Source organism: Gavialis gangeticus, unplaced genomic scaffold (assembly GCF_001723915.1).
Source record: "Gavialis gangeticus isolate Ggan-Ray unplaced genomic scaffold, GavGan_comp1, whole genome shotgun sequence".
Classification (NCBI taxonomy): Eukaryota; Metazoa; Chordata; order Crocodylia; family Gavialidae; genus Gavialis; species Gavialis gangeticus.
Window position 1 is genome coordinate 13,785,685 of NW_017729018.1, and position 23,621 is coordinate 13,809,305.

Here is a 23,621-nt window from a genome sequence, read left to right on the forward strand (position 1 = left end):
AGGCAAGGTCCTGGGCAATGAGGCCGGGGACGAATCAAGCTCCTGTCTCTGCTCCTGCTTCATGCACTGACTTTGTGTATGGAGAAGCTGGTGCTTCTGTGCCCTGGAAAAAGTGAGCCAGCAGCAGCCTCTGGTGGCCACTGGTTTAACTTCACACGCAGTGAGAGGCAGCCGGGGCGGTAACCACCTGCACCAGGTGAGGTGGCAAGGTGGTCACCCCATGACCCCACTTTGAGCTTAGCCCCACCACCCTGGCCCAGCTCCGTCTATGCCCCGGTTTCACATCCTGATGAGAGGGGGTGCAGACGGGGGAGCATAGGAGGACCGGGTGTCTGCCCCAGGGGCAGGTTCCCATGTGCACGTAGCAGCAGCCCATGGCTGCTCTGGCCCAAGCAAAGGCTGTGCTGGTTCCTGTCCCGGGGCAGATGCACTGGAAACCCCCTTTGCAAGGCTGCTGGGAGGGTGATGCCCAGGGGGAGTGGGGCAGCTTGAGCCCCATAGGTTTCCCAGCATAAGCAGGGAGCCGCAACCATCCACTGCTCAGCTGCCTACTTCTCCCCCAGAGATGCAGGCCAGGGAACGCCCCAGATGCCAGAAGTTTAAGGCCTTCCCACATGTTTCACTGTTTTCTTGCAAGTAAAAGCTCCCATTGATAAGGAGCCTTCCAAACCCAGCCCTCAGCAGCTTCCCTTCCAGGGTGCTTGATGCTGGCAGAAGCAGCTGCAGGGCAGCGTTTCCTGCTGGGTTACAAGAGGACCAGACCAAGTGAAACCCTCCCTTCACAAGAGCAGCCAGCAGTGCTCAGCTCCCTGCACTCATCCCTGGGCCAGGGGAAGCCCAGAGCCCTGGGAAGAGGCCTCTCACTCCTGGTACCATGAGAGCAGGGCCCGATCTCCCTGCGTCAGGCCAGGCCAGCAGAGGAGCACAGAGCAAGTGAGGCGGGTTTTGTTTTTTATTAAATATACATCCTCTCTTGGCACAAATCATAAAATAGATACAAACATTCTGTAACAAAGTGTCTTCACGGCATCAAAATAGAGCTCCGGCTCCCAGGAGGGCCATCCATCTGCCCACACACACAGGCACCTACGCATGGCGGGGACACATCTGAACCAAAGGCATTGGACAGGGTTTGTGCTCGATGCATAGACCACACAGGCAGGGTGCGGGGAGGAGGAAGGGAGAACTGGATGTTGCGAGGACAGGACTGATTTTATTCACAACTTCCCTTCCCTGGCCCCAGCCAGGCCAGGCCATAATATGCTGTCTTGGCCCCGAGCAGAATGGAAGGAACCGCACCAGGCAGTTCCCACTGCCAGTGCAATGTTGCTTCCCTGCCTTTGCCAGCTGTGCTCCCTGGTGCCAGACTTCACTCAAACCGCTGCTCCCAGGGAGATGCTGCACCTGTCTGGTGCCAGCCTGGCTGAGACAAGAGCTGCCCGAGTTATGCGACAGGCCTATACCACTCTGCACAGCCACGCAGCCCAACTGCGCTTGTAAGAACGACTGCCACAGCACCAGCAGACATGCCTTCGCTACATGCCTTGCCGCGCTTCCACCCCTTGCTCCCAGCTGCTACAGCTGCTCCAGGGCACCCTGCCCTCCAGTAAGCTCTCCATGCACCCAGATCTGCCACCCACCTTGCCATTGCTGCAGGCCTGACCACCCTACCCTGTGGCCAGCTGCCTCACTCAAGCCCTGTGCTCCCAGAGAGCCCATGGAGAGGCCTCTGGGGCATATGCAAGAGCCAGGGGCTTGCCTCCAATGGATCAGCCCCTCCCTGTATTTCCTACCTGGGTCTCTTTCATTCGACCCTCCAAACTCCTGGAAGATCACGCACCTTCACCGGCCAGGGAGGGGATAGCTGCACAGAGCCGAGGGGTGTTGTGTGCAAGGCTCTGACAGGAAAGGACGCAGGCATTTAGGGGAGAAAGTGAGCGAATGGCACTTGATAAAAAGTTCAAAGATGTTTCAGTACACGCCCCCCACCACGTCCATTCTTACACACACACACACACACACACACACACGGTCTCTCCAAGAACACTTATGTAAGCAATGGAAGAACACCGAAGTTGCCATGACTGACAGGAAACGGCCTGTTTCTCAGCTAACATGGGCCTGAAAGTCAGGGAAAATATTAGGCTGAAACTAGAGTTTAAGATAGAATCAGCTGCAGCCAGGAAGGAGGCTCCCTGGAGCCAGGCACCAACAGACCTGGACCCACCTTCAGGCTCGCGCTGGGGCATGGAGGTTTGGTGCAGAGGCCTCAGTTGCCCCCTCCCCTTGCCCCATGCATCCCCAGGTTCCCCAGCCAAAGGCCGTGTCCCACCAGGCTCCTCTGCTCCAGGGCCCTTTCAGACTGGCACTACCAGTCTGAGGGGCAAGAGGGGCAGCGCAGGGCAACCACCCAGCCACCTCCTGCGCCCCCTCAGTGCTGCTTCACTCCCAGGAGCAGCGGCTATAGCACAGCAGGCCCCAAGAGGAGCCCAGAGGGATCGGATGAACTTGACAGCTGCCCGGCCATGCCAAGACAGCTCTGCAGAGCCCCAGCTGCTCCTCTGCATCTCTTGTCATCGTGCAGTACTGCCCCTGAGGGTCCCAACTGACTACGGACACGGGCAGCGTCTCCGCTGGGACAGGGAATGGCTCAAGTCCCTGCAGAGGGACAAGTGGAGCTTCGCCTGCATGGTGGCATCAGGAAAAGCCTGGCCTCTGTCTCCTGCCACAGACACATGGCCTGTGCAGCCACATGACAGCACAAACACCAGGTGACAGCAATTTACTTCTAAGACAAGGCAGTGAGTGGGATGGGGATCACCTTGGCTGACGCTCACAGGCAGACCCCACTGAGGCCTCACCTCACCTGTGCGCTGCTGTGGAGGTAACACTGAGGCCAACAGGCAAGTTAGCAGCTTGGCCCACCGCACCGCAGGGGATCAGGCAGGCACCTGTCACATGTACTCATGCTGGAAAACATTTGGCACTGAAAGTACAGCCTGCTCCAGGAGCAAGCACAGAGACCTAAGCCAGCCAGAGCAATGCAAGGACAACAGAATATCATGCCTGGGGGTGGCAGGGATCCTGCTGGAGTCTGCCTGCCTCCAACTTCATCCCCTCCACGTTTCCCCCACAAGCAGCACCCCTGCCAGACTGAGGAGAGACCTCCCCCTGGGCCTCAGCTGCCTGGAGAAGAGAGGTGGGTATAAGAGTGTGCAGCAGCCCCTCAAAGCACCACTTCACAGAGCCCTCCTCCCAGTCACATTCAGACATGCTTTGGGATCCGTTTCACACTTGCAGCTCAGCCCAGCACGGGGCCACAGCAGCCCGCGCAGGACGCCCCAGGGCCGAGCTGGCCCCACAGAACTCCAGGGGAAAACTGCCAGAGCCCAAGTGAACCCGCCAGGCTGCTCAAGCCCAGGCAGTGCCCAGCCACACAGCAGGGTGGCTCTGCAGCAGGAGGTAAATGTTAGGTCAATCCCATTCATGCAGCCACCACAGAGGACAGCGACAGGTCTGCACCATGCATGCGCATACACACCCCTACACAATGTTTGTTCTTGCAGTGCTGATAAAGCAGGCCTGATAATACTGTGTGTGGGGGCAGCAGGGGGTGCTTTGAGCAGGCAGCATCCCCTCTTACCTCTCTTGAGTCCTAATACTGGGATCTGCTAAAACCCTTGGGAAATGCTGCCTTTAGGGACAAGGGGGGAGACTTATAGAGATGGCCTGCTTTTGCCCCCCATTCACATTCTGATTTGATCCCAGCCCCAGCTGAGGACAGGCACAGGAGCTCCAAGTTGGTGCTCTTAGCTCTTTCCATGCCAGCCGCAGCCTCTGCTGGCTCTAGACGGGCTCAGATGTGGGGTGTTAGACAGGCAACAACGAGACCACAACGGAAGTGGAAAGGAAGAGGGGTGGTGGGTGTACACAGCGCCTTTTGGTGCAGGAGGCATTCAGCACAGCCCCATCTGTTTCAGAGGAGATCCAACTGCTTCAGTCAGCCCGGCCAGGCACTCACCTCAGACCCACAGCATGGCACGGCCAAGGCCTGCCTGCCAGGCAGAGAGATTGCTGGCAGGATCCAAGGAGGGGCACCTCTTCTTCTACAAGCCAGGAGCCCACCTTCAGCTTGGTGTGCTCCTAGCATCAAAGTGTTAAACACAAGGAGGTGGCAGCCTACCCAGACCAGGAGGGGCCGGGGTGTTCACCTGGGGATGGGTTAATTCCAGATAACTCAGAGGCTCATTACAACAAGAAAATCACCATGTCAAACCTCGGCAGTGGCGGGACGTGATGGTGTTTCCTGCCTTTCCACAGGCACTGCAGCCCCCCTCTCCCAATGCTCGGGACAGAAACTACCTCTGGACGTCCATGCGGTGCTGCAGCTTTCGGAGTAGGATCTGTGTCAGGTCAAAGGTCATGAAGCTGATTCCCACGGCGATGGGACCTTTGACCCAGTTCATGCTCAACCCTTTGTACAGGCCTCGGACCAGTCCCTCCTCACGGATGATCTCCTGCATGGTGAGGAGGATGGAGCTGTACGTGTGCCCTGTGACCCCGGCCGTCTGCATGCGCCGACGCACCACGTCCAGGGGGTAGGAGGCTGACTGGCCAATCAGGCCCGCACAGGCCCCAAACAGGAGCCGCTCCACGGGGTACGGCTGCAAGCGCCCGCTGTGATCTGAGAATGGAGGGGAGAGGCGGAGGGTGTAAGCAGCTGTAAGCCCAGCCAGGACTCCTGTGACCCAGTTCCAAACCTCTGGCTTACAGAATATAGGGCTGGCAGCGCCCTCAGGGGATCATGTCTAGTTCAGCCCCCTGTCCCAGGCAGGATCACCCTTGTCTGAAGCACCCCTGAACAGATGTTTGTCTCCCCTGCTCTTAAAACCTCCAGTAAAAATCCAGGCACAATACCTGAGGCCTCAAACACACTCTTTAGTCTGCCCCGGGGAAAGCAGGGGTATGAGGCACTGCCAGCATCCTGCCACTGCAAGGATAGGAGACAGTTCTGCCAACGCAAAGGGCACTGCTGCAGCCTTTACCTGCATGAAGTTTCTTCAGTGACTCGTAGGTGAAGAAGCTGAGGCCAGCATATGGGATCACACCGATGATGGTAGGTGTGAAACCCCTGTACAAGGTCTTCAGCCCTTCCTCCTGAGAGATGCGGATGAAGACGTGAATGATGTTGCTGTACCTGCCCCGGGACAGAAGCAGAGGGTTAGCGTCTGCACAAAGCCCCGGAGTGACTCTGCACTACCTCCATCAGATGATACTCAGACCTCACCAGCTCTCACAGGCGAGCCACATGTCCTTCTGAGGCACTTACATCTCCTTTGGTGTGACTGCCATCCGTGCCCGGACCATGTCCAGAGGGTAAGTCAGCATGGTTGCTGTCATGCCTGCCAGCGATCCGGCAATGAATCTCGGGAAGGGAGGTAGCGCCCTGCAATGAGGGGAGAGGAGAATGAACAGTTCATGTGCGCATGAAGTCAGACCTGCTTTTAATTTAGGCTCCCTCCACTGCAACACCAAATCCTCCTGGAGCTGGTACTAGGGACAGTCTGCAGGCTGCTGCAATGGCAGGGTCAGAGGCGCAGGGAACCCTGCATTAGGGACAGATACCACCTGCCCATGCAGAGAGAGGCAAGTGAGAGGCCAGGACCTGGGCTGGGGCACAGGGGCTGGGTGGCAGCTCTCCAGGCACCCCAGCCTGTTGCTTCTCTCGCAGCAGAACGATGCTTGGTTTTGCCCCACATCCTTCTGGCACCCAGGAACCTCCTAGCCCCACAGGCCTTGCACTCACCCTCCGGAAACAGCCAGCCAGGGGAAGTCTATCCAGGGCCCCAAAGCCAGGATGGGGGCAGCAGAGACATGCCTTTGTGCTCTGCGCAGCCCTGCCCTCCGTCTCTGTGTGTTACTGGGCTCTCCTGGCAGTAGTGCTCTCTGCTGAGCCATGTGGGGCATCCCCATTCCCCCAGGCCTCAAGCTCTCCCCACCTGGCACTGCCAAACCCAGTCCTCTGGCACTGCTGTGCCCAGGATCAGCCCTACAGGGCCTTACTTTCCATGGAAACCATAGTAGCTGCCCAGGAGATGCTTGTACTCTTCGTGTGCACAGAACTGGATGGCAGCGTATGGGATGACCCGGACCATAGTGGCTGAGTTGCCGCGCCACAGGCTCCAGATGCCGTCATGGAGGTAGCTGCGGTAGATGAATCTGTAGGCTTCCTGCACACAGTGGAAAGTGAGAGGGGTCTGCATGACCATAACATTTCACCTGGGAAGGAGCTAGAGCATCTTCTACAGGGGAGAGCAAGTCCCAGCAAAACAATGCCCCTAGGCCCAACCCCAGAGCGATGTGGGAAGATGTTAGCCATTTCCCCTTGCTCCCCCAGTTGTGCTCAGAGTCACAACACGACAGCACCAGTTTAGGACACAAAAGCCAGCTGCACTTTTCCTACAATACATGCTGAAAAGGAAAAGAAAAGCTGGAGATGGCAGGTCTTTTGACTCAGCCCCTCAAGGCAAGGCTGCCCTGAGGTCTGTGCAGCTCACAGCCCTCAATCAATATTCTTGGGGCAAACTGGGGGAAAAAAGCAAACTTTGGCTGATGGACATTAGCAGGCTGCACTGGGCACACACAGCACTTTGCAAGCCTGTTGGAAAGCACCTGCCCAAAGTCACACTTGCAGTCTCTGAACCAATTCCAGTCAGCTGGGGGAGGAAGGACAGGCATCGGGGACTGGGCCTACCCAACAGAGCCCAAGGAACTCCTACCATGTTACTTAGGTGCCTCTGCAAGACAGAGGCATGAGTTGAGGACTGGGACCCCTATGAACAGTGAGATGGGCACAGGCATGCCCAAGATAGCTTCTGTCCTGAGGAGTATTATAAATAACTTTCATAATATCTTTACAAGGCTTTTCCTCAGTGCTCTTTCCCTTTAAACACTGCTAATAAAACTCAGGCAGGACAGTTAAATACAACAGAGAGCCCTTTTATTACTATTGCTGCCGTTAATCAAACGCTTCCGGTCACCAGGAGACACACATGGAGCCTCACCTTGGCAGAAAATCTTTTTGAAGACACTAGGAAAAAAAAGAAGAAGGTGGTGGTGAGGGCTGGGACTTGCTGCACACAGCAGTGGCAAAGATCAGATGAGCATTCTGCTCAGCAAACAGAAAAAACCAGCCCCACCGGCAACTGAGATTGTTTCTATGCGCCTTTCCCTCAGTTCCAAGTCTCCAGGCCACCTCCCAGCAGACAGAGGTCCGTCCTCTGCCAACACTGGCAGGTTACTTTGGGGAGGTGAATAGACCTGGGGTGCATAAGCCAGTTCTGTGTGTTAAGAGTGATGCATATTTAACAGACACCTGCACACAAGTTACAGAGTTAGGCTCACATTTTGCAAAGGGCAAAGGTTCCCTTGGACTCCCCACGACAGGGAGGCTTTCCCCAAACACAGCTCACTACCAAATCAGGGCACTGGTTTTCCAGTGTCCTTTCAAAGCTTGGACAGCTCCCCTCTGGCTACGGGACATGCACAGCGAGCGGAAGGGAGATTTCTCTGGTGTTTAATTCCCCCAGCAGAACTCCCCTGCTAATGACGCATGGTTTTGACCCAGCCTCCTCTTCAGCTGCTTTCAAATTCCTTGTGGTTTGTAACTCTCTTGTCTACACAACAGTACTGTGCAATCCTATTTTTTCTGCTGCTCCCTCAAGCCCCTCTGGCAGTTGGGAGCTGTGTACAACATGCTGCTGCCCTGCCCACTGAGGCCTACCCAGCTACGCACTCTGAGATAACTTTTATAGGCCACATGACCCACAGTCTCTTTCCCTTCCTTGAGAGCAAGCCACTCCCAGGACAAAACCCTCCCGGCAGTGAGAGACAGGGAACTCCCTGGAATACTGAAGTTAGAAGTGGCTGCTTGTAATCAGACAAGTGACCTCCCGTGCAGTTCAGCAGGTCAAACAAGCTAGCCGTGTACCCCATCTGTCTACCAGACGTGGCTCAGGGCACTTCTGCAGTGATGTGCAGACTGCTGCTGCCTTCCTCTGCTCACCAGGACCCATTACAACCTATGTGCTCTCAGCTGCGGCTCAACATCTTCCATCAGCTGCAACGCTTAACATGAGCAGGTGCAATACCATGCACAGCTCTGCAGATGCATCTCAGCCCTGACCTCAGCTCCCTGCAACTGTGCTAGCTCTTAGCTCCCCCTCCCCCAGCTCCAGCCAGCACCACTGTCCCCTGCTGCACCAGATGTGGGCCTCCGCTAAGCAGAGAATGATTGAACCCAATCACCTCAAACAGGATTGCTGCCAAGGATCAGACTTGATTCAAGCTCACTTCATCCACAGTGCCAGGTCAGCTTAAATCTGCTGCTTCCATAGAAGCTGAAGGCATTAGCCAGTCACACCCACCCCCTCTTGCAGGGTACGGTACTTCCTACTGGTTCCTGCTGTTGCATAGGGATTTATTGGACTATACCCACAGTCAGGCAGATGATGAGCCCTGGACCAAGTCCTAATTCCCACTGAGGGCAGGAGAATTTGCTATTCAAAACAGCTGAAGGTGCTGTCAGGTGGTCACTTTTAGAGTACAGGGTCCAAAAGGACGATGCCAAGCGAAGCCAGACATTCTTCCCCCTGCTCCTTTGCCTCTGGAAGTGCTCAGTGTGACCGATTTAAACAGCAAACAGAGCTGGCTCAACCTAGATGTTACTAATCTGTAACAAGACAGAATGATGTATAGCAAGATGTACAACCCTGCCACCCATTCTGCAGCAGGACAGCTCAGAAGTTGATTTTCCCAGTGTCCCCTGTTCCTACTTCCTCGCTGACATTTTGGGGCATTTCTCAGGGCACAGAAATGCAAGCAGTCCATATGGCATCATGCACCCCTTTGGTTTGCCTTGCAAGGTCTCTAGCACACAATTGCTACATACTTTAAAAACCTTCCCCCAAAGACAGATGGCGTGGACACTGGAGTCAGAAGTGGACTGGCCAAGTTTGCCGATGACACCAAACTTTGGGGCAAAGCATCCACACCAGAAGACAGGCAGGTGATCCAGGCTGCCCCGGACAGGCTCAGCAAATGGTCGGACAAGAACCTGGTGGTGTTTAACACCGAAAAATGCAAGGTTCTCCACCTTGGGAAGAAAAACCTGCAGCATCCTTATAGGCTCAGCAGTGCTACGCTGGCTAGCACTATGGAAGAAAGAGACTTGGGGTCATCACTGACCACAAGATGAACGTAAGCCTGCAATAAAATGCGGCTAGTAAAGCGACTAAAACACCAGCTTGCATTTGTAGATGCTTCTCAAGTAAATCCCAGAATGTCATTCTTCCATTGTACTCAGCCTTGGTGAGGCTGCAGCTGGAGTACTGCATCCAGTTTTGGGCCCCGCAATTCAAAAAGGATGTGGAGAAGCTTGAGAGAGTCCAGAGAAGAGCCACGCACATGATCAGAGGTCAGGAAAACAGACCTTACGACGACAGGCTGAGAGCCATGGGGCTCTTTAGCCTGGAAAAGTGCAGGCTCAGGGGTGACCTGATGGCCACCTATAAGTTTATCAGGGGTGACCACCAGGATCTGGGGGAACGTTTGTTCACCAGAGCGCCCCAAGGGATGACAAGGTCGAAAGGTCATAAACTACTACAAGACCGTTTCAGGCTGGACATAAGGAAGAATTTCTTTACTGTCCGAGCCCCCAAGGTCTGAAACAGCCTGCCATCGGAGGTGGTTCAAGCACCTACATTGAACACCTTCAAGGGCAAATTGGATGCTTATCTTGCTGGGATCCTATGACCCCAGCTGACTTCTTGCCCTTTGGATGGGGGGCTGGACTCGATGATCTTCCAAGGTCCCTTCTAGCCCTACTGTCTATGAAGTCTATGAACCTTCCCCCAAAGGCAGAGACAGGAAGAGCACACAACGCCTATGTGCCCCTGCTGCCTTCATTGTCCCCTAGGACCCAAAAGGTCCTCTCTTCTACTGGAGGTCAAACGGGAGCAGGATCCAAGCTCCTAAACCTGACCCTTCCTGGCCTCAGGATCAGGCACTATGATCCCAACCAGGAAGGAAAGACTAAGTCTGCTCTGCTTCATGCAGGTTCTGGCCTTGCACTGATCCCCGTGGCCCCACCGCTGCCAAAGCCAGCCAGGGCTCTGCAGAGCAGAAAATGGGGGCTCTGCTCTGTCCTGGGTGCAGCAGCACTCACCTTGGAACATGATTTTTGTCCTGTCCAGTGGGGCAACAGCCGTTTTGGCCACGGCACCAGCCAAGGCACCAGACATCAGGGAATTGAGCACGTTCTTCTTCTCTGGACCCCCCTGGAACAACAAAGCACGTCCCGGCATTCAGCAAGGTCAGGCAACCACTATGCACATCTGCAAAGGGCACAACTTTGCTGCACAGACACAGGCCAGCTTTGCCCACGTTCTGAGCTCCCACGTGGTCAAGCCAGACTCAACCACCCTTGTGAAACCACTCTCCATCCCAGTCCTGGGGCTACAGTAACTAGGGTTAGTGCTACGCTTTGTGGAGGTGTGCTCTACATTTCCTGCCTTGGTCTGTGAATTGCTTTGCAATACACAATGGAAGAATGTGTCTGGGTCTCCTGAACCCTATGCTCCCAACCTGCCAACTCAATTAATCAAGGTACTGTGGGTTCTGTACACATCACTTCCGCTGGCAGCCTGTGTTTTGGCTGCTGCCAAGGCACGAGGCCAGCATGCATATGCGACCTCATCCAGCTGTTGGCATTGATGCAACACCCATTTCTGAAACTAGAGACAGACAGGAGCGAGGGGCTTTTCCACTGCAGCTTGCCACCATGAGAAGGAAGCTACAGGACTGGGCATGATCTAATCTACACAGACACTAACCTACCTGGGGGGGCTAGCCTGGGTGGGAATCCCAGCAAGCCCTGCAGCAGAGGCATGCCCAGAGTCTTTTCTAGCTGAGATCAGGGAGGCAAAAAGCCATCTCTGGGGCCCTACTGGAATATTCTCCCAACCTGGGGCAAGGACAACTGGCAGGTCTTTGCTGCCTAGAATTCCCTGGATTAAATCCCCTGATCAAAAGGGATTTAGGATGATCAGAAACTGAGGCCAAGGCCCCACAAAATGGAATCCCACTTCCCAAATGTCAGAGACTCCAAAGCAGAAACATAGCTCCAGGTTGCAGCCCAAGGGCAAAGACTAAATGAGTCTGGCAGGGTACAAAGTCGGGCACCTTTCACACTGGTGGGGTCTGTTCCTTCCATGCTTGCAGGATGAGCTGGGTGCTGCACTCACCAGGCTGGAGCCACGGACTCCCAGCCTGGCACTTAGTTCTTTTAAACATGTACTTCCACTGATGCCCCAGCCACATTAACTGGTCTCAGGGTCCTCAGGGCAAGGTGTTGAGGTTCCACGAGGGTGATGAGTGGAAGGGTTATCAGCATTTGTACTCCTGTCACATGTTCCAGCTTCATGTTCTTCAGAACACGCAGACAGGGCCAGGGAAAGTTTGGGACACCTGACACTAGGAAGGCAGCGAGCTGTGCTGTCAGCAAAGTCCAGGTGTGTCCTGGCCACCTTAGCTTCTAGTGGCACAGTTCAGACTTGCATGGAGCAGGGAACAGACTGCTGCTTACTTTGCTTGGCCCACTCTGCCATGACCTGACCAGCCCATCTCATTAGTGAGAATAACTGCAATGCAGGCAGGCAGGCAGGAGTCACTCTCAGGGTCCATCAGCTTGGGCTCTCCCCCGCTTCTCAGCTAAAGGGAGGCAAAAGGCAACTCCAAGCTTCTGCAAGCCCTGCCTGAACTACAGGAAGCGTTTTGGTCAGACAGGGTCAGGCAACCAAGGGCAGACACAAGACACAAGTCAGGAGAAGAACAGGTTCCAGTTGCCTTGGCTCTGCTGTATGCAGCCATTCACAGAGGACAGCTCTTTGAGACAACCGGACTGAGCTGTTGGCAAGGCTGCAGCATCACAAGTGCCGAACACTGGATCCCCAGCTTGTCTCCGTCACCATCCAGACCACTGTCCTCCAGCCTGGCTTATCCTACAGGCACAGTGAGGTGGAAACTCATGTCCCTTAGTGAGGTAAGTTAGCCCAGGATCAGGAAGGGACAGACAAGTCCCCCAGACTAGCTTCACACAGCTGGTGCATTTGTCATTTGCAAACTCCCACCTCACACTTGTGCCTCTTCTGCCAGCTCATTGTGACAACTGCATTTATTCAGATAATCTGCCAGAGACGATCCCTTCTCCCCCTTCTCCTGACACCAGCCAGGAGGTGACTCAGGCTTGCACATTATCTTTGTCATTAGAATCCCACCAGCTGCCCCCACCTTCATGCCTAGACTGTCTTCAACCTTTTTGCTAACAGCAGCTTCACAAGTGTTCATACTGGAAGGGTGCAATAATAGCACGTTTGCTGCAGCTCCTGCTGGATGCCCAGGCCTGCTGACACTCAGTTCTCTTTTGCAGAGAAGCTAGCTGCCCACAAATCCACTACAACCCCCCCACTTCCCCCTCCACTCTTACCTCAGGTAGGAGACGGGCGGCCACAATCGGCTCCACATTGCTCTGTTTGAGACCCACTCGCCCTTCCTTCACACCATTACCCATACCAGGCGTGCTTGCTAGGCAGGAGAGTTATAGCTCCTAAACTGAACACAAAACAAAGCAGCAGTTAAGCAAGAGCCAGGAGCAAACCTTCAGGTACTGCTTGTGCTTGCCCTGGAGCACAGCATAACCTGCACTGCAGGCCCCTTCTCACAGGCAGACCTGCTTCAAGGCAGTATGTGCCAAGGCCTCCAGCACAGCAGCTCTCCCTCGTGGCAACCAACTGCAGAGGCTCCGTCTATGGGGCTGTTCCCTGCTAGTGAAAACACATGGCTTACTACTCCTGGAAGTGGTTTTACCCTTTCCTGTGCCTTCATGGGTATGCTTTGGACCTGGGAGAGATCTCGGGTCCAGGATGCTGCAGAGATCCTGGATCTTACGCAGCAATAACTCAATGTTCCCAGCTTCATAGTTTAAATAGGAAAAAAAGCAGCATCAGCAAGGAAGCTTCCTAAAGTCACATACTGAATTGTTTTGCAATTAAGATTGCCATTAATGCCGCTGGCCCCAAGGACGGGCACTCAGACAGACACAGTGGGATCTCAACCAGTCTGAGACCCTGAAAGGGGTCCCGCCAGACTTCAAAATGGGGGTATCTAAATCAGTTCCCTCCTCCCATCCCGCCCCCTCCCTTGCAATCTGAAATTGGTACTATTTAGGACCATCCTCAATCTGTTTCCATTCCATTTCTGCCCACAGGGATTTTAGCAGCAAATTATATCACCCCTGGCAGGGAGGCTTAAAAATAGTCAATTGCTTCCCTCCTGGCACATTTCTTTGCTGTGACTATGGTTTTCTAACACCCCAGCTCTTCAGGGCAAGATTAAAATGCACATAATTTTCAGGAGCTAAGAATTAAATGTGGCTCTGCCCTCCCCAATGCTTGTGGGGAAGGGTCCCGGCTGCCTCTCTCTCTGCATGTTCAACCTCCAGTTCCTCCAGGACAAGGCACACAGGGCTTGTACTGCTGGGTAGGGAAAGAGGAAAAACTAGTCCCAGCAATCCCTTCAAGGAGGGTGGCATGAGCAACCGGATCCATCAGCTTCCTAAAATAAACAGCCAATGCCTCATCTCTGCCACACAGACTATTTTGATGATGCCAATGATGTGACAGCACAGCACAGTAAGTCACATCAGGTTCCTTTTAGCCATACCAGTTTCAAGCATGGCTGAGCTGCTGCTGGCAATGGGTGTCTGGAGGTTTCTCACTGGGACATGTGCTCTCAGCAGTCTCTGGAAAGGGTCACCCCACTCTTCACTACCGTGTTACGGTCACAGGGGAAAAGGACTTCAAATGCAACAAGTGGCAGCTGCAGCCCCTATCCTGCCACCATCCATTTAGCTCCTCAGGTTTGTCTATTTCTGATCCCTCCCATGACAGAGAAAATAAGTTCCTTTCAAAATATTTAGGTAAAAGTTGTAAGAGACTCAGGAGCTTTTCCCCAAGCAGCAGATTACATCAGACCATTTGAGAATAAAACAGCTGCCGAGGTCAGAGTTTCCCCTCGGTGTTACAGCTCAAATGCCAGATGCTAGAACGACACGAGATCTCCAGACCTGAAAACACCCCATGTTTTGGGAAAAGGGGAGGGGAAAGGGGGGAATAAGGACCAGTGATTCCAGTGAGGAACTGGGAGCTTGCTTTCCTCAGTCTCATTCTCAAGCAAATTCCCCACGTCAGTCCTTACTCCACAGGTGGGGAAACTGAGGCACAACAGCCAGCCTACCTGGGAACATTTCTGGAAGGCCCAGTATCTCATTTAAGACTTCTCCAGATATCCATGTGCTTGTCAGTGCCTTCCACTCCTGCTGACCTATTTTATCATATTGCTGCCATAAATCAGTGCTAGTCTTCTCTTCCCAGATCCCCCTTGTCATTGGGGCGATATTCATGTAATCCAAGAGACAAATCCTCTCTGTATGCGTTCATGCACGACCTATGTGATGAAGATCCCACAGCCACGCATGACCCACGTGCTGGCTCTGAAGCAGAGCAAACGGGCAGCAGTATCTTGAATGCCAGACACCGCCTTTGTTTGCTAGAGCTCACATTCACCACTCCCCAGATGTTCAGAGCAGGACACCCAGAGGGTAACAATTCAAATGGTAAAGAAAAAAGAGACTTAACACTCCAAATCAGACCTGAACAATGAAAAATAGCAATGTATGCCCCGAAAAGCCTGCAGAGAGAGACATGGGATACAGCATGGCCACTTCAGATGGAAACTCTGAGTCATAAAGATCACAGGACTAAGAGAACAAGACAGCATACCTCACAAGGGATGATGTTATTAAACCAATGTCACTTTGTAAAATACTCTATTGATTTTCCAACTGCCCGTAGCAGCTGCTGGTCTCCTCCTCATCCCATTTCCCTAAAGACTCCATCAGAGAAGAGTGCATTTAAGTGAAAGTGAAAGCCACAAGCAAAAGGTAGCACCTTTCACCATCTCAGGCCCTGCCTCAGCAATGTGGACCAAAGCAGCAACCCCCATTCCCCCCTAAGCAAGGAATGGCATCAATGACATCCGTGCTTGTGTCCACAGCATCACCCTGCGACAGTGTTTGCAAGCGATTGCGACTCAAAGGGAGCTAGTCCAAATGATTTTTAAGCCAAGACAGACTTTTCTGTACAGAAAAGGAAATTAGTAAACCTGGGAGGGTTTTAGCAGAGGTGCATGCACTAAGCATGGCATCAGCTTATTCAATGATCTTCTCCGTTAATGTGTTCAGAGATGCATCTTACTTCAGGAGCTAAGGCACTGATTCTGCAAAGACTTATCCTGAGCTCCCCCTTACACACCAGCAGTACCAGAGCTTCACCTACTCTACATGCATACCTCAGTTCAGCACCATGGAGGTCTCTGCAGGTTCAGGGCTTAAGGAAAAGAGCAGGAAAGATGTTTCTTCCCACATTTTCTTTCTACAGAACAGCACAGCTCTCGACAGGGGAACTGCATGCTACTCCGGCTCATGCATCAGCTGACTTGTAACAAGAGCCCTAATGATGCATTAGCAGAAGGAACCCAGTTTCTCTTTAAGGATCCAGCGTGAGCTGGCAGGGCCTGACAATTAGGAAACAAACCTCAGTTCATTACTAAATCAATCAGATTTGATCCTCAAGCCATCAGGAGAAATGTGGCAGGGAGCAGCTCAATATTTACAGAGACCCTTCATCTCTCAGCACCTGGGAACTGCCTATGCTTAAACATGCGGCCCAGGTAAGTTGGGGGATAGAGGAGGGGGATTGCAAATGGGTTTTACTTTCTACTGTATGCCTGCAGGTCATTCATATTGCTCCTGCACCCTCCACCCCCATAGCTCACACACACGGGCAAGTGGTTCGTTATGCTAGGCACTGGACAAACAGGCGGTGAGATGACTTCCCTGCCCAAGAGACTTTACAGTGTGAAAGCAAAACTTTTGGCCATGGTGGGCTTCAAAGATTAAACAAGTTTAGTCAGTAACACACACTGCGCCTCTGTAACAGGACTCCAGCCCACTGGCTGGAAAGTACAAAGCGCCCATTATATCTGCCAAGTTTAAGTCCTAGAAAAGTGACTCCAATCTTTGAAAAGGGTAGAAAGGAGCATTTTCTCATATTCTAGGCTAAGGAGGAAATGCAGTTAACCCCTTGAGGGGATTCCTCATCGTTAGTCAGCAATAAGGTGCAAAACAGATTTCCACCGAGAACCCTTGAGCGCCTGGCTGAGAAGTGCACGCTGGTCACAGACAACGTGGTACCCGCCTGGCTTACAGGCCACATATCTGAGGGTCTTGTCACAAGAGTTTTCCTGGATTTGCCTTGGTAAATGTGGAAGCCAACAGGAATCCTCAGCCCCACGCTTGCTCCTGGACATGCAGCATGTTCTGTGCGCGTGAAGGAGAACAGTCCTCCTGGATTTTCATCTCTAGCTCCGCTCTGCAAGTATCCGAACAAACCATAGCCTACGGATTCAATTCACCTATCAAGTTAACCCTTTGATGGGCCAGGTACTTTTTAACAGCTCTTTTCTGGATTAAGGACAGATGAGACAGAGTCAGATCATAGAGAGGGCTCCCAAAGAAGAAAGTTGCACATGCACTGCTCCATCAGTACTTTGCCCAAAAAGAACAGTGTCTCAACTCTGCAAAAATCACCGAGCTTTCCTAGGTGGAGGAACTCTTCCCCATACTGCAACTAGACCTCCCTCCTTAGATGAGGCCTTCAGAATCGACACAGCACCTTGTTACCTAAAGAATAAAAAGATTGACTCAAATACCAACAAAGCTCCAACAACTGGCAACGGGAGGGTTAATCTCAAACTCAGAGCACAGAGCTTAAAAGAAAAAAAAAAATGCATTGCTAAAGCCACAATCTGCAGGTTATTAACTGACCTCTCAATTAAGCCTAATGAAATTAACTTGCCATAACTAAAAGACAACCTGCACACCTCCCTGCTTTTGCACAGCTTGCCTGCTGGCGATGTCCTTTCCTGGGGCAGGCCCTAGGTCTTGCTCCACTCCCAGGAATGCCAGTGCTGGCAGGCAAGACAGAACAGCACCTAGAACAGGATCCTTCTTGGCCTCCTTCTGGCAACAACTACTCCTCTGCTGATCAAGGAGGAGTTCACCTTGCAGGCGGCTTATTCACTGAAGCATGCAGCTGTTCAGATGCCACAAACAGGCCTGGCAGAATCTCATTGCCTTTAAGCACCCCAATACTCTGATAGCTGCAAAAGGAAACCTAGCCATTCCCATTTTTACACTGACTACTTCAGTTAACATACAGCAGGCTGAGGCATCCAGCCAATATACTAGCTGGTGGCTTGTCATTACTGAAACATGTTTGCTCGACACTGTATTCTCTTTATGTCTCTTTAGACCTGTGCAAGACAGCAAAGTTTCTAAAAGACTGCCAGTTGCTCCACAGCAAATGGCAAAGCCATTGCAATGCAAATACCCAGCAGTGTCAGCAAGCTGCTTGCCAAGCACAGCAATTTTCTCAGATGTATTTACCTTCCACTTCACGCTGGTGGCAATGATGAAAGCGTTTTGCAACACCAGGCACAACGATCTGACAGGCAACAGCACGACCGCATGACTCTGGCTGCTAAAGGAACGTGTCCCCTCTCCATATATTCATGGACAAGCTTGATTTGTGGCAGTAAAACAAGCAGCATTATCTCCAGTTTGCTGTTGCACTTCTCTAGCTGTCAAGAGTTTAACCAGATTAAAAAACAGGATTGGACACATTCTTGGAGGAAAGGGGCATCAGTAGCTATTAAGCACAGGACTGAGAGGCATGGCCTCTGAATCAGAACTATCTGTACCTTAAATGCTGGAGGCTGCAAGTGGGAGAGGACCAGGGGAAAAACCCTGGTCAGACCCAGTTCACTTTCCCTTTCAGCCTCTGCCCCTTTGTGACACAGGAGACTGGGCAAGATGGACCCAGTGTCTGACCCAGTACATGGCAAGGAGATTTAGGGACTGGGGGCACTTTGCTCTGGGACTGAAGCACAGAGGCCCATAGACGGTGAAGACAGGAAGGCAGCCGATGCCAGGTCTGCAACACAAGCTTGCAATGTCAAGTGGAGTTGCTCAAACAACTGACATCTGTAACACACCTCCCCTCCCCGTATCCTAATACAGGGGGCTTCAACCATCCCACAAACAGAGCTACTAGCAACACAGCGCAATTCAGAGCTGCAAAGGAAGTCTCCAACCTTGCAGTCAGCTGAAGTTGAAGAGGGATTTTGGAGGTGGGATACAATTGTCTAAAATTTGGCTAGGACAAACACCGTGAGATCCGTTTGAACCACCACCAGGGAGCAGCACCTCTCCTGAGTCTCCTCCAAGAAAACCAAGCACAGGCTAGATCTCTTCTCCCATCCCTCATCAGGAGTTTCTCAGACTAGAAGCTGCTCCTGCAGAGAAGAGCAGTTCCTTGTGACTGTACAAACAGGGAGTACAAACAGAGCTCCATTCCTGAGAAGAGCCTGGAGGTACATTTGTTAGGGAAACATTAGATAAAGCAGATTACACCTGTGGCAGAACAGTCTGATGTCAGGAAAGAAAAAACACTTTTGTGTCTCCACCAAGAAGAGCCAGCCTCCCACACGGCTCCATAGCGAGTTGGTTCCATCTGGTTCTGTTTTTTTGGTTTGTTCATCATCACATCACTAACAGACATTGCCTTACATCACAGATACGGGGAACAATCAACTGAAGCTAAGAAATCTTAGTTTGCCCCCAGAAGGAAACTGAGTAATAACTGAACCTGATGGAGAGAGAGAGAGAGAGAGAGAGAAAAACATGACAAGAACTGAAATCCCAGAAGCTGAAGTTCACTTTTTGGGGCAAACATCATTGCTTTCCCCAGGAAGATTTTCAAAAAGGCTTGACCAATCCAGAACTCCTGGTAGAGATAATATCTTTTATTAGACCAACTAAATAAGTGCAAAAAAATCCTCTATTTGCAGGCTTTCGGGCTCATGTACCCTTCCTCAGTCAAAGAAGAATCCAAGCACTTGAACCAAAGCAATTCCCCAATGAGATTGCAGTCAAGATTTTAAACCCCAAGGCATTATGCCTGTAGAGTCCATGGCATTTTTAATGCTCATGAGATCTGTATAGATGTTTGCTTGTTTTTTGTACGTGCAGTTTTAATCGAATGCTGAAGACAGCATCAATGTTTCACGTAATAGGCATTTTCACTAGCAGAAGCATCTTGAAGTTCAACAGGTTTTTTTAATTCCAAAGTACAAGGCAAATGCAACTCCCCCCGCCCCCCAACAAGCAGAGACAACTCCTTCCTTCCCAAGCAGCACAATAACTTAGGAGAAGAATGCTGCAAAGTCCTTGCATGATTCTAAATTATGCTCAACTGGAGCCAGACACTGAGCACTGGAAAACGGCTTTTTAAAAAGCCTGGTAGCAAAGCCAAGTGTGCTATTCAGCGCAGTCCAGGAGACCCACATTTTGAACAGAGCTTGGAATGCACTTTCCACAGAATAGAAAATCTTGGCAGCCGGGACCACAGCTGATTCTCTTGTTTCTAAAAGGAGACTGCAGCTGGGAGCTCCTCCACAACCAGACTGAAGGCCAGTTCCTAGCAGCAGGACAGATCGTAATTTTGGCAAACAGGGCCCAGGGAAAGTTACTTGATGAGGAGCACCTAGTTCTTTTCAGACCCAGCCTTCTTCATCAGACAGCTATGGCAGGATGAGGAGATGAAGCCAGTCTCCTCCTCATCAAGATGCCCATCTCTTGAAAGGCATTTCTGCAGAAGCTCTGGTGCAAAAGAGTGAGGCCAATGAAACATGCAAGGTCAGCATCCCACACGGACAGCCACGTTAATCCAGCCTGGTTCATGACCCGACTCCCCTGCCTCACAACCCCAGGCCTGCCCGACAAGGTGGATGTTTATCCCTTATTTGAGGTATTGTTTTGAATTTAAATCTCTGCAGAAAAGGGGTGCGTCTTCCCAAGTGGAACTACTGGACTATCCATGGACTGGGGCTCCAAACAGGACAGCCCAAGCAGCTACTGAGAGCGGAGCAGACAGCTCTCTGCACTATCCAGCCCAGTCCACAGAGGTCACTGAAATACATTAGCACCCTAACCACTATCCCGTTTCTTGTAGGCCACTGGTCTTCAACCCATGGTCTGCAGATCCCTGCAGGTCCACAGACTATGTCTAAGGGGTCCATGAAAGAAGACTGTGATCAAACAAAAGCATGTGAATGCAGTACCTACACTTACAATTCAAAGGGGTCTGCAACAAAATGTTTTAGGGATGACCAGCATCTGACGCCACAGAGAAGGGAGATGCAGGGGAGACATGCACAAAGATGGGACAGGCTCAAGAGTACCTATATCCAAGTGCCCAACATCCTGAGTGCCTACGAGCAGGGTAAGATCACCTTTGCCATGGTCAGGGAAAGCAAGGTGCAGTAATCAAGATGACAAGAGTTCAAGCAGCACAGATGGACAGGAAGGCTGCACCTTGGGCGCATGGTGCAGAAAGAACAGGTGAGGTTTAGAGTGGGTCTGGAAGAGGGGACCTTGCCAGAGAGATGTCCAAATCAAAGAGGAGGTCCAGCGATAGGCCTGTGAGACAGAACGACCAAAGTGTCTGCCCCGTTCCCCTTGTTATATACTGTTACAGGCCGCCCCTGTTCTGACTGGCAACTGCTTGCACGGCTGCCTTCATCCAGACCTCTTCTAACAGAACACCTGGAAACATGACCATGTCTGTCCTGAAGCTGACATTTGTTTAAATGCATCAGAGTCTAAAAAGATAAAACATTAACTCAGTTGTTCCTCGTTAAACCCTAGCCCATATGCACACATCCCTGCAAAACATTATTTTTCTTATACCCCCCCAGCAGCTTCCCTGGGCTTTTCTGAATTTAAGGACTTGAAGCATCTAATCATTTGGTTTCTTGTTCCATTGCCCATCTGGCACCAGGTAAGCTTTTCCTGCGACCTTAAGCATCCCTCCTGACTAATCAGAGAGCTGGCTCGGCCCAAAATCTCAACATGATGGCACATCAACTTCTAGCCTCCTGCATGACAGGAGGGATTAGGGGATTAGTGGGAGACCTGGGAACAACGAACTCCTGCGTTCTAACCCCAACCAGGCTGACTTCTCTTATGACCTTGAACAAGCTGTTTATGCTCCAGTTCACCCTCTCTGTGAAAGGGGGATAAGTGTCCTCCCTTCCCTGGAGAGTTGGAACAACGAGTATTTCTACAGTGCTTCCAACGCTGACGTCCAGTGACCCATGCCAGTTCGACGTGACAGAGCAACGAGCCTACAGGATCCTGCATGTTTTGTAGCAGAATTGCTAGAGGAAAGGGACCTTTTCTGGCCCAAAACTTGTTTGTCCTGTACCAAGCCCACAGCAGTCTGCTTCAACAAGTAACCCTGCGCTCAAGTCAGCTCTGGTGCCTCCCTTAGCCCAGCTCAGCATACCAGGTACATCTGAAACAGTCACCTCCCAGGCACCCAGGTAGACTGGCCTCAATCAGCACATCGATCACAGAGCTGCTGAGGCGTAAAAGGTTTTCACAACACTGTGCCACAGTCACTGGCCTGGGGCCAGACACGAGCAATGCTGCATCAAGCCAGCTCTCCTTCTCCCCAGTGCACCAGCTCTGCTGCCACTCTATGCAGGGCTCATGCTGATTTTATGGGGAAAGCATTGCGAGGTCCAGTGGAGACAGAGCACTACAGCACAGACAAAATTTCAGGTGGGGGCATGCAGCGCAAGACTGATTTGCAGAGAAACAACAGTGCATCTGCCGCTCCCCGAGACGTCGATGAGATACACGGATGCTCAGCCCCTCTGTGAGGACACCCCTCCTCCCACGGGTTCAAACCAAACACATGAGTCCAGTGGCTGCTTTGGAAAACACAGACCGGACTCCAGGGTCAGCCAACCTCAGGTTATTTTTAAGTGCATTCACTTTTCAACTGTTGGTCAGCCCCCCCGGCCCTCCAGCAACCTTCACAATAAAAGCTCTCTTCCCTCATTTATTTCGCTGTACCCACAGGCCACCAACACCTCCTGTTTCCTTCACAACTTGAACCATCTAAGACAGAAAAACCACACAAGCATATTTCCAAAACATTCCAACCTCCCAACCACACGAACCTCCCCAGGGCAGCCGATCGCCAGCAAAAGCCTGGCTCATTCATTCGAGAGAAGTTGCAAAGCATAAGGATGAAACTGTCTCTTCCAAGCAAGGGTAGACAGCAAACCCACACTTCACAGCTAGTAGCGAGCTTAATAGCTAACCAGAAAATGATTGTCAACAGAGTGCAGTTACATTTTTAACTCTTCAGTCCTATCTCCAGGAGCAACTTTGCTCTGCAGAAGCTTAGCATTTTAATCAGGGCAGGACCTGCTATGCCTTCGGGACAGCAGGCTGCATAGTCCGGTGGAGCTTGGAAAGCCCGGCTGCATGGCTTCCCCTCTGTTATCATTTCCAGCATTTTCTAGGAGTTTTGAGTTCCCGTTGTTGTCCCACCTTTACGACAAGCTCAAGCTGGTTTCTCCTCTTCCACGTTCAGAGGCCGAGTGAAGGCCAGCGGCCTTTGGTCAGTAACATTTTGCTTACACGAGGCTTGGGAAGGGCGACTGGAATCGAAGCTAGCAGCATAAGTGCCAACTTTTATTTTTGCATAAGAGGACGGACATATGACAGCCCAGCCTCCTGCCGCGGGGAGCCAGGGCCCTTGGGACCCCACGTACCCTTCGCCTCAGGCTAGCAGCACAAGTGACTTGCTAGCCATCTGGTTACCCAAGCAGCAACATAAAACCCCACCTTCCTCCCACATTTAGGGCCGCTGAATGAAAACACCCCCAGTCGGCGGGTGGCACACCAGGCTTGACCCCATGCTGGACTTGAACGCCAGCCCCTGATCAAAGCCAATGGAGGGAAGAGAAGCCCGGAGCATTGTATAACTCAGAAAACACCTAGATCCTGCTTTCTCATTTGCCTGGAAAGTGAAACTCACTGGGAAACGGATCCTCTTCCAGGGATGGCCATAGGGCACCCGGCCGGCTGAGCATGTGGGACAAGGGCATGCGAGGGGGACCGGTGCAGACCTCATCTGTGCCCTGGATAAAACGATGCTAGAAAAATCACTCCTAGGGGCTGCTCCCCACCCCCCAGGGCACCAGGACCCCCAGCTTTGCAACCCCAGGCACCAGGTGCAACCTTGGACACCAGAGCCCCCACCTCTGCAAGCTCCCCAGGACACCAGGGTCCCCAGTTTTGCAGCCTTGGACACTGAGGGCCCCAGCTTTGCAACCCTGGGCACCGGTGCAGCCTCAGACTCCGGGGCCCCCAGCTCTGCTACCCCCCACCCCCCAACACCAGGGTCCCCAGCTTTGCGACCTCGGACACCAGGACCTTTTGCAACCCCAGGACAACAGGGCCCCGGCTTTTGCTACCCCAGGCACTGGGTGCAACCTTGAACACCAGGGCCCCCATCTCTGCAAAC

General features: G+C 52.3%; 1 protein-coding gene across 1 annotated transcript; it reads right to left on the bottom strand.

Annotated features, from left to right (window-relative positions):
• Nucleotides 1–934: 934 nt before the first annotated feature.
• On the bottom strand, nt 935–17,906 carry SLC25A42 (solute carrier family 25 member 42). Its single transcript, XM_019513605.1, has 8 exons — nt 17,624–17,906; nt 12,545–12,664; nt 10,226–10,337; nt 7,065–7,090; nt 6,064–6,230; nt 5,330–5,446; nt 5,046–5,197; nt 935–4,684 (listed from the first exon to the last, which is right to left on the bottom strand). The coding sequence occupies exons 2-8, from the start codon at nt 12,626–12,628 to the stop codon at nt 4,359–4,361; spliced, it is 984 nt and encodes a 327-aa protein (XP_019369150.1). The 5' UTR covers nt 12,629–12,664; nt 17,624–17,906; the 3' UTR covers nt 935–4,358.
• Between the last annotated feature and the right edge of the window lie 5,715 nt (nt 17,907–23,621).